Raw genomic sequence first — 11,082 nt, 5'->3', positions numbered from 1 at the left:
GACCTGTGACGCCTAGCTCTCAGGCGCTGCACTAGTGCAACGCCCGGGAGCTAGGCGCTGCACTAGTGCAACTCCTACGAGCTAGGCGCTGCACTGTATAGTGTGGCGCCTAGCTCGCACACGACTTAGTAATTTTCTGATCACACGTGTGTGACGCTGGCCGTGTATCGCCTATCTGTGAGGCGTTGCACACTGTAGTGTAGCGCCTTCGTGGCGGGCGTCACACAAAAAGGTCAGCCGCGTGAAATAGTTTCACGGATAGTTCATTCTATGATTTGATTTCGTCTATAGGTCAAATTTGTCAAATTTGCCCCAGGCACGCGGCCGTACGTCGCAAGCACCAAGCAGGCAGGCACGAGGTCACCCGGCTCTTCTCCGGCTGGACTTGCATGCAATGCAATGCAACCGTCTCGTCCGGTCCGGTACGTCGCAACCAAGCGAAGGAAGCACCAACGGCAATGAATGAAGGCTTGTTCAAACGAAAAAGTAGGCCGGCCGGCAAATGCAACAGAGAGATACGTAAGAAAGTTCCGCTCCTTTTTCCTTTTCCTTTTTATCTATCTACTCGACCTACGTAGCTCCTCGCATTGGCATCAGGCTTTATTACGTCGTCTTGTCTGCAGGAGCTAGCTAGCGCACCAAACCAAGGCGCTTGCGGAGCGTGACACGCACAACGCACGCTCAACCATAGCCAGCCTAGTTATAACCCACGCACAGTAACTACAATTTATTTGGCACACATATTATTCTTCGTGTCATATTCCAGCTATTCACCACGATAGAGATGATGTACATGTATAAATACCTATTTTTGATGTCACTTGGATCAAAAACACCTCTCAAACAGATGTTGTACAACCACGCGCGTGACACATGTGGTAAGCAATCCAATCAATTCAAACAGATGTTGTACATGTAAAAAAGAAAGCTGCTTACAATTTACATCTGATGTATTTTCCATCACTTGGAGATGCAAATATACTGCGGTGATGTAAAATCAGCCGTCCAGGAAAGCCCCCCTCCCTCGAGCGACTGCCCACCGCACCCCGCTGCCCGCAGATTACGCCTCTAAATCGACCGCCGCTCCATTTGAAGCTTTTTCATCGCCATCTACGCACCCTCGTCGCCGCCGGATACGCCGCCCCGCGCCCCGCCGCTCCATTTGAAGCTTTTTCGTCCCCGTCTGCACCCCCGTCGCCGCCGGATCCGCCTGTCCATGCCTCTAAATTGACCGAATCCGCTACCGCTCCATGTGAAGCTTTTTCGTCGATGTCTACACCCCCGTTGGCCACCCCGCCGACGTGCTATTTGAAGTTCGGCTGCCGACGTGGGATTTGGACATCGGCGGCGCTGGTCAATTTGAGGCTCGGTCGCGCCGGTCGCCCCAAAGTCGGAGCCGCACCACCGCCATGCCGTCGAATAAGGTCTCGAAGAGCAAGACCGGCTTCTTTGGGGTGCGGAAGAAGCTGTCTGGGGACTTTGGCGCGGAGTTCCAGTGCGATGGCTCTTGCTATTGGATCGACACGTTTGACTTCTCCGACATGGCCGCACGTGTGTATGACATTGCCACGCATCGTTTTCTGCCGGCTGATGCATGAGATGAACTTCTCGGAGATCAAAACCCAGGGGGAGACGGAGTTCTCGGGCTAGAGAATATTGACATTCGACGGATGGACGAGAAGGAGGAGGAGAAGAGAAGCTGGCGATTCACATCACCCCTTGCGATGGCGAGGTTTGCGCGGGAGCATCCAGAGTATTTCTAGGCCGAGTGGGAGTTCTTTTGGAAGCGCGATGCTGAGCAGAAGAAGAAGGCGGTGAAGAAGGAAGACGAAGCCGGCCCCTCGACGGTGATGCCCGTCAAGTCTGACTCGTCGGGCTGGGATGACTTGCAGAAGGAGGACGGTGAATGCGACAACGCTAGTGAGGACGAGTTCTGAGAGCAGTTCCATAGCGACGATGATGAGTAGTTTTATGTTTGATGTGGTTGAAGTAGACATGTACTAGTAGTAGTAGTTTGTGTGATGTAGTAGTTGAACTATGTTTAATTATTTTTAAGTAGTATGTTTGCTTCGAATGAATTTGCTAGGCTTGAATTATGTTTGAAATGATATAGTAGTTGAACTAGTTTTATATCATCTACCATTAGAGCATCTCCAACAGGCGCACAAAAAGAGCTCCGCACACTAAAAGTTTGTTTTTTTGGGCGCCGGACAGCTCCAGCAGAAGTTGTAGCGCAAAAAGCTTTTGGGCGCGCGCTGAAAAACGCTATCGTGCGCAGCATATTTGAGGCGCCGGATTGCGCGTGCTTCACAATTTGCACTATCTGTTTTTTGGGCGCGCGTTTCTGGGCACCTGCTAAAGCAAAGTTGGTCCCGGCGCCTTAAAAGCGCTACAGTGGCGCGCTATAACGTTTATTGGGCGCGGACTTTTTGTGCGCCTGTTGGAGATGCTCTTATACATCACCTATTGGAGTTGGATGTTTTTTGGTGACGTGAAAAGTACCTTCAGTGATGTAAATTTTACATCTAGCAATTTTTTATGATGTATTTTACATTATCTATCGGAGTTGCTCAAATGTATTTTTCCATGAGGTAATAGCACCCCAGGTACCCTAACTTGCACACAATGTGATGATTTAGTACCAAAGTTGCAAAACTTGACTCCACCATACCCCAACTTGCATCTCATGTGATGATTTAGTCTCAGGCCAATCACAGCTCGCCAATTGGCTGCCAGGTGGCTGGACCGGTCAACACATGCAGTTTTGCACAAAACCCCCCTGCCATTTCCTTTTATCAACGGACGCCCTGGACACCCATCCTGGACGCCGTGGACACGACCGCGTCGCGCGCCTGCGAGTCGCACACCTGCGTGCTGAACTTGCACCGGTACCTCGACCGCCAGCCCGTCGGGGCGGCCACGTCCGGGCTGCCCCTGCCTTGCGACGCGGCGCCACCGCCGTCGATCTTCTTGATCGCCCTTCGCATGCTGGAGCACTCCCTCTCCAGGCCCTGCACCCGGCTCATCATGCCGTCCATGTCCACCCGCAGCGTTTGGCTCTCCTGCACCGTTGTCATCTGCCACGCCTCGCTCGGGCCAGCGGCGTGACGCACCGCCGTCGCCGGCCGCTGCAGACGAGGATTCGGATGCCGCGCTCGCGGGGAAGCCATGGACGCCAGCAGCGAGCACGGCCAGGTCGCCGAACCAGGAGCGCGACATCGCCGACGAGCGCGCGGCGATGGCGTCCACGCAGCGGGCGACAATGCCGAGCTCCTCGGGTGCGGCAGCAGCTCCTCGCAGGACTTGAGCGCCTTGGTGGCCTCGCCGGGGTGGCGGAGCACAGACTGCGAGAGGTAGGCCTCGGCGCGTGCAGACAGGTTGTCCTCGGAGTGCTCCTCCGTCATCTCCAGGTACTCGGCCGCGCACCGCAGCGGGGCGACGTTCCAGGGCGTGAGCTCGACGCGGACGCCGTAGCAGAACTTGGCCGCCGCCTCGAAGGTGCCCGGCCCGCCGGGAAAGTCCGGGAAGGTGATGCGGTACGACTTCCCGTCATGAATCCTAACATGCTGCTGCTCCTCGTCCCCGTCCTCCTCCTCTGCTTCCTCAATCTCTGTTTCCGCCGTAGCATGCTCTTCGACATTGCCTTCAGAACTCCCACTCCGCCGCCGCCGCTGGCCCTCTAGACGCTGCTCGTCCTGCTCGGCAAGCATGCGGCTGATCTTGCGGCTCTTGGACATGAGCGGGAACTGCGCACGCAAGCACCAACTTCTCAGCGGAATTTCGTCGAGCACAGATTTAATTCAGGTGGGGGGTAACTGCGGGTTGAATCAGTGAAACGGCAGGGGGGTTTGTGCAAAACTACAGGCGCTAACCGGCCGGGCCACTTGGCAGCCAATTGGCGAGCTCTGATTGGCCTGGGACTAAAACATCACATTGGTTGCAAGTTGGGGTATGAGTTGATCTAGTTTTGCAACTTTGGGACTAGATCATCACATTGGGTGCAAGTTAGGATACCTGGGGTGCTATTACCTCTTTTTCCATATGCAAAAAGGACGCGACTAGCCAGCAATCGCTGGCTGGCTAGCAGTCCACGGCACACACCCCAAAATTAGTAGTGGACCTCTCCCTGGATCCAGCTGGCAAACCAAAAAAGGAAAAAAACGGCCCCCTTGAGAATCTGTCATAATCGCAACTGCTGCTCCGTTCCCAACATTAGCGTTAGGCTCACGCCGACACAGCAAACCCTCCTTCCCTCCTTCCCAGTCGCTACCTCCCCAAACATCCCCCCTTGACCTCCCCTTCTCCATCTGTCCTCTCCTCCATTGCCACAACTGCCGCCCCTCGGTGGGCATGGACCTGAAGGTGAGCTTCCATCTTGATGTGCCCTCTCAGATGCCTCATGTTTTACAAAACTCTGTGGAAAAAGGGGTTTATCAGTGATGGTATATACAACATGGTAGCTAATGTCTGTGGAACTGCAAAAAAGAACTAATGAGACGTTATGCATGCAATATAATGTGTTTTTTGGGCAAGTTGATATGATGTGCAGGCAAGTCTGGAATGATTTCCAGGCAACTCGTGCTAAAAACACAGGAAAACCCTCTCTTGAAAAGTACTATTCTAGTTTGTGTTTGGATTTTTTGCAAGTATATGCAGAGTGTTGTAGGTTGCATGAGGCTGCTGTTTTTGGGATGATCTTCAAGCTTGTTGAAGCTTTTGGGTAAGTTGTGTATATGTGTAAGCAATCAGGGAGGAAAAAATGCAGACAATTCATGTTTCTTGTGTGGTAGAAAAATACATTAAGGGAAAATGAGGTCTTGAAAGTTATAGGGTTTGGCTGTTACTAGTGAATTTTTGGGGCAAATATCTCCTTGAACTACAGGTTGCGCAATTGCAACAGTAGCTGTTGTGTCTCATTGTGAATTTTGCTACTGGATTTTGGGCAATGTATCTGTCTGGGGCTTTGCTATAACTGTAGCTGTTGTATTGGTTGTGCTTCTAGCTGTTCACATATCTAGGCAAGTTTCTATAATGTTTGGGCAAGTAGGGAATGGTTTAGGGGCAACTCATGTTTATTTGGTTGTGTGGAGAAAAGAAACATAACCCTCTTGAAGTTCTGATTTTAGCTTTTGCTTTGGATTTTGGACAAGTATCTCCTGGGGTGATGTTGTGTATGCAGGTGAAAAAAGAGATTGATTTATTGGCCACCCATGCTCAAAACCCCAAGAAGCAAAAATACAGATAAAAATGTTTGCACCTCTATATGTGTTTTTTCTAAGCAAAAACTTGCATATAAAAATTCAGGCAAAATTGACCCATATTTTGCTCGCACAATATTTAACTAACCAGCCCACATATCGAATCAGGGAATAGAGCAAGCTATTGGGTGCTGTGTGAAGTTTACCTTGAAGTGTGTAGCAAAAATCTTGCTTGCTTGCTAAAAATGAACCAGGGTGCAGAGGAGGAAAAGAAAGAGAAGGTTTGATTTTTCCTCGCCTTGTTCATCCTAATTGCAACTCCTTTTCCATTGTTTTCCCCTTGTTTCTTCTAGCATGAGTAACTAATATTTGATTTGTACAACACCTATTGCAAGAAAATGGTAAAAAGGAATTAGTGAGCAACTATAGCGAACTTTTAAGCAAATCAAGTATTGATGAAAAGCTAGTCTTGTCAGTACATGAAAACTGTTTCGTTTTTCTTTCTCCAGCTACTGGTTTTTGTACATCCAATCCGGAGAAACCCCTTGACGCTTTTCTTTTTGTACTAGGAATGTGTTGAGGAAAAAAAGTGTAGCCAAGTTCTAGGGTTTGTTTAAGCCAAACAACTGTTGGCAGTAAGCAACTCTTGTGTGTTTGAGGCAACTCCTCATTTTTTTGGCTGAAACAAAGAAGTTGGGTAGCTTTTGGCGAGCTTACCTCGAAGTAGATTTTGAAGCTTCTTGCGTGGGCGTGTGCACAAAACCATGTTGCCTTGACACCGTTTTAGAATTTAGTGAGGCCCTACAAACAAAACACTTTCTTTAGGCAAGAATATCTATACGATCCCATATTTATGAAAGTTAGGTGATTTAGCAAGTACTATTTAGACAACTTATCTTATTGGAAATAATACTTTTGTGCAAATAAAATCAATTTTTCACTAAAAAAATATCTCTGGACAACTCGCGCCAGCCACTCTAGCAAACTAACTATCATGTGTTGGTCAAGTTTTCGGCGAAATAAAGCCCAGCGCTCTCGGGAGCGGATCTTTGGGCAATTCACGTCATCATCTCTAGCAACTAACTATCATGCATTGGGCAAGTTTTGAATACTTTCGGCTCAAATCATTGACAATTCCAGCCCCAGCATCTCGGCAGCCGATCTTTGGGCAACTCACATCAGCATCTCTAGCAACTAACTATCATGTGTTAGGCAAGTTTTAGACACTTTCGGCTCAAATCATAGACGATTCCAGCGCTCTCAGGAGTGGATATTTGGGCAACTCACGACAGCATCTCTAGCAACTAACTATCATGCGTTGGGCAAGTTTTGGACACTTTCGCCTAAAATCATTTTCGATTCCAGCCCCCGCATTTGGGCAGCAGATCTTTGGGCAACTCACGCCAGCATCTCTAGCAACTAACTATCATGTGTTGGGCAAGCTTTCCACACTTTTGGCTCAAATCATAGAAGATTCTAGCGCTCGCATCTCGCAAGCAAATCTTTGGGCAACTTACGCCGGCATCTCTCGCAAATAATTATCATGCGTTTGGGCAAGTTTTGGACACTTTCGGCTCAAGCCATAGACGATTCCGTCCCCCGTATATCAGGAGCAGATCTTTGGGAAACTTGCGCCATCATCTTTAATACAACTACCTACCATGCGTTGGGCATGTTTTGGACAATTTTGGCTCAAATCATCGACGATTCCAGGCCCCCATCTCGGGAACGGATCTCTGGGCAACTTACGCCAGCATCTCTAGCAACTAACTAGCATGCGTTGGGCATGGTTTTAAAACTTTCGGCGGAAATCACAGATGATTCCATCCCCCACATCCCCAAGTCGTAAACCACCCCCGAGCTCAAAATCATCGATTCACCCATAAACATGGGACCCCCTACACCCCTCTTCAACCTCCCTACTCCACCTCTATCACATAGAATTGTAGATGTGAGTAGAAAAACACATGCTTAGAGGGTGATTTTGAGATACTTGCCGGTGATTTACTGCCCAGTTCCTCGACCACTCGAGACAACGCTTTCCCGGATCTAGCTCCACCCCCTAGATGGTTGTGACGCACGGATGGCGCTGCCCCCTTGGCTCTTCCTCTTGCTTCTCTTGCTGGTCGCTGGTACTCAGACACCTCTCTCCTCCCTTCCGTTTGCTAGTTGCCGTAAATCATATGCCAAAAAAATATTGTAGGCAACTTTGTGTCATTATTAGGCAAGTTAGTGTACAAATCATTGACTAGAAGAAAGCATGTTTTTTTGACTAGAACTCAATGTCAAAAAGGTTATATATTGACTAGAAGAAAGCATGTTTTTTGCTGCTGACTTTCTCGATCTAAAGTACAGCCCACAACTTCTTACTTTTATTTGCTTAATGATGTACTAATGGCTAACAGAAGTGCCAACAGGGAAATTGGAAGCAGCTCCAACTGAGGGAGGAGAATCGATGAATTGATCAAACAGATGGAACTGTCAGTGCACATATCAAAGCAATATCATGTTGTTAACTGCATCTTGTGTGTGGCATCAATGACCACTGAAAGACAGAGAATCTTTCATTCAGATGCAGTGTTGCTTTCCCCTAGGAGAGTTTGCTTTTATGTGTGCTAAAAATAGCATAACAGTAATGCTATGTGCTAATCCTTTGTAAAATCAATGTGATTCTAGCGGCATTATTCAGCTAGCACTGATGTGCATCTACTTGTACACATATCTTGTAGTATTAGAAGTTTAGAACTGACAGAGTTGTAACTGTATAAACCATCCAAGCAGGCCTTTTTTATTATTGAACTAATGTGTTCCTGTACAAGTTTCAGTCTAGCTGATATGCATACCATATTCAATAGAAATATTTAACTAGGCAGATAGACATATCAGGCAACCAACTAACAAAATCATTAGGCAAGCAAATAGTTAGGCTGATATGGATACCATAATCAACAAAAATGTTTATGTTGGGTTTTAGAGTGCCAGCTCGTATACTCCACTCCAGCACGTGAAACAGTTTTTGTTCACAAGCTCACATGAATTCCGTCCATCGAGAGTTAGTTATGTTCGGATCGAAGGTTACCTATGAGGAGGCTGCGGCTACTCTTCATCAATCAACCAGCCTCCCTGCTTGCTTGTTTGCTTGCACGTATTGTTGCTGATGTTGCTTCGGTGAATTGATCTAGCAGTAAAAAAACAACAGTTTAACCATCCAAGTAGACAGCGTTTCAGTATTTTACTTGCTAGTTCAGACATATCAGGCAACCAACTAACAAAATCATTTGGCAAGCTTTGGGCAGATACAAAAAACATTAGGCAAGTTACAAATATGTAACTAGGCTAGTTCTATCTCCATGAGCACATTGGCTTGCACGAAACTTTCCGAGTTCTGTGTAATAAAAATTTCCATCAAGTTTTTGTAGCACCTCAATGAGATGGCAAAATTGACTAACATTTGAGGCAACTACAAATAAATAGCTAAGCAAGTTTTGTAGGACAGAAAAAGACACGTTCTGTGGGAAAGAATCTGGCAAGCACTCACACTTCAAGTTCAGAACGGCTCACCCTGTGGACGAAGAGCGAGAGGGGAATTTAGTGAGGTACTACGCCGCATCCACCTCGCCGTCGTCCACATGACACCTGCAGTCATGGCTTTGGACGGAGAGTTTCAGGCAAGGCTTCAAGAGAACCCTCCCTGTACTTCGCGGCCAGGGAGTTGAACTGTAGGGGATCTCCGAGGGGCGCGCGAGCAGAGGGGGCCGTCTCCGGTTGAATCTGCGGGGGCGACCGTAGCAATCGCTGCCCTCTTTTGTTGTCGTTGTTGGACGCGAAGGGCCTGGATCCAGCAGGAATCGAACTCCCAGTCACGGGATGCCTCGACCTGGCGAGGGATCGACACTGCAGGGTGCAGGATGACGCCGGCAGGGAGAAGCAGGGCGCGGGGTCGCGTCGCCGCCGGTCCGGGGCTGGGGAACGCGTCTGCTCGCGCGGGGTGCTTCGCTACCGGTTTGGCAGAGAAGAAGGCCTAGGAGGGAGGAGCTCCGGCGTAGGAGGATTAGACTCGGTGGAGACGGGCCAACGCGAGGGCCAGGTCAATGGAGGTCAATGCAGCAGATCTCGCCGGGCATGGAGGAAGGTGTGCGCAGGGGGAGGGAGAAGGCTAGTTCGTGGCAGAGGAGTGGGTCGTGGCCTCGTGAGGAACGGCCGCAGGCCGCACGAGGGAGAGAGACTGGGTAAGTGGGTTCTTGTGTTTCGGCCTGACCGCCCAGCACCTGAGGCCGCGATTTTGATCGAACGGCGCGGAAGGGTGTGTGCTCTCTAAAACAAACGAGCCAGCGCCCACTTTTTAGAATTTAGGATGCAAAAATTGCGCGCTCTCTCTATCTCTCACGTGACATGCCCATCCGTTCCGTTGGTGGTATAGCACTAGCACGCACGCGCCGTTGCAAACAGGCACAAGTACAAGGGCCGGGTCACCTGTCTGTCTCCGCGCTGTCTCCGGCTGACTACACCCCCACCACCACCTGCTCCTCGCCGCCTGCCTCCCGCCGCCTCCTCGCTCCTCTCTCGCGGATGGCATCCACCGCGCCGCCGCCGCCGCCACCGCCGTTTCCGGACACGATGGTGATGTCCGCCTTTTCTCCGACGCTGTGGAGCTCACGACACACCCCTCTCCCTGCCCACAAGACGCCGCTCGCTCCACCTCTCTCCACCCAGCCTGGTTTGCCTCCGACCGGCGGGTTCGTTGTCGTCACCCGCGCCTTACCTCTTCCCGACGAGGAGATGGGCGTCGGGCCACCTTCCTCGCCGCGGTGCCTTCCACCACCAGCAGCGCTGTCTTCTCCGGCGCCAGCGATTGGGTCCCTGCTTCCGCACACCGGGATGCGCTACAAGCCAAGATCTACGCCGCCTCGTTCCGTCTACTCCATGGTGCTTCCTGCACGCGGCGGCGGGCACGTCGTCGCCGACGAGGAGATGGGCGTGACGGCGTCGGGGACGCCTGCTCCACCTCCACCACCCCGCAGGCCTCCGCACGGCTCGTCGGCTCGGGAGCGGCCTTATGGATGGCCGACGACGCCGTTCCCTCCAAGTCCAAGCGCGCTTCCGTCTCTCGCTCCAGCGGGAACGGCCACCGCAAGTCCGGCGCTTTTCTCCCCTGCCGCAGCAGTCACAGCAACGCCGCCGTGTCCTCCAAGCGCGCCTCCCTCTGCTGCTGCTGCGGCGGGAACGGCCACGGCAACACGTGCGGCAACGCCGGTGTGGCCTGGATCTTCAAGTTCGTCGTCTCTCTCTCCTGGTGCAGCGGCCACAACAACGCCGCCGAGCTCTCCAAGTCCAAGCGCACTTCCCTCTCATGCGGCAGCTGGAACGGCCACCGCAGCGCGTGCAGCAACGTCGGTGCGGCCACGATCTCCAAGTCCGGCGCTTCTCCCCCCTGCAGCAGCGGCGACACCAAGGACGCCGTGCCCAACAAGCCCGCTTCACTCTCCTGCTGCAGCGGCCACACCAACGCCGCCATGGCCGCCAAGCCGAAGCGTGCTTCCCTCTCCTGCTGCAGCGGGAACGACCACGGCCACGCGTGCAGCAACGCCGGCGTGGCCTCGATCACCAAGTCCGTCGCTTCTCTCCTCTGCTGCAGCGGCCACACCAACGTCGCCGTGGCCTCCAACTCTGCCCCCTCCCACTTCAGCGGCGCCGAGGTCTAGGCGTGGAGTGTCCCACCAGAGGCCGACACCACCGTGGCCTCCATGCACGCCTGCTCGTGCCACGGGCAGCCCCAGCATGTCGTTCCTTTCACTCGAGGTCACCGAATCGCACGGGCAGGGAGTCCAAGATAACAATGACGAGAGGGATGATCAGGATGACAGCACTGAAGATGCGGAGCTTC

General features: G+C 51.5%; 1 protein-coding gene across 2 annotated transcripts; it reads right to left on the bottom strand.

Annotated features, from left to right (window-relative positions):
- Window positions 1-2,671: 2,671 nt before the first annotated feature.
- Window positions 2,672-9,444, bottom strand: LOC123112997 (BTB/POZ domain-containing protein At5g66560). Of its 2 annotated transcripts, none has more exons than XM_044534097.1 (5): window positions 8,737-9,444; window positions 8,278-8,376; window positions 5,916-5,999; window positions 5,405-5,583; window positions 2,672-4,414 (listed from the first exon to the last, which is right to left on the bottom strand). In XM_044534097.1, the coding sequence occupies exon 5, from the start codon at window positions 3,735-3,737 to the stop codon at window positions 2,796-2,798; it is 942 nt and encodes a 313-aa protein (XP_044390032.1). In that variant the 5' UTR covers window positions 3,738-4,414; window positions 5,405-5,583; window positions 5,916-5,999; window positions 8,278-8,376; window positions 8,737-9,444; the 3' UTR covers window positions 2,672-2,795. The 2 variants fall into 2 exon arrangements, with proteins under 2 accessions (XP_044390032.1, XP_044390031.1); XM_044534096.1 differs by having other exon boundaries at window positions 8,760-9,444.
- Window positions 9,445-11,082: the final 1,638 nt, after the last annotated feature.

Source organism: Triticum aestivum, chromosome 5B, assembly GCF_018294505.1.
Source record: "Triticum aestivum cultivar Chinese Spring chromosome 5B, IWGSC CS RefSeq v2.1, whole genome shotgun sequence".
NCBI classification, from domain to species: Eukaryota; Viridiplantae; Streptophyta; class Magnoliopsida; order Poales; family Poaceae; genus Triticum; species Triticum aestivum.
The sequence above is the reverse complement of the archived record's forward strand: the minus strand, read 5'-3'. Positions and strand labels throughout refer to the sequence as shown.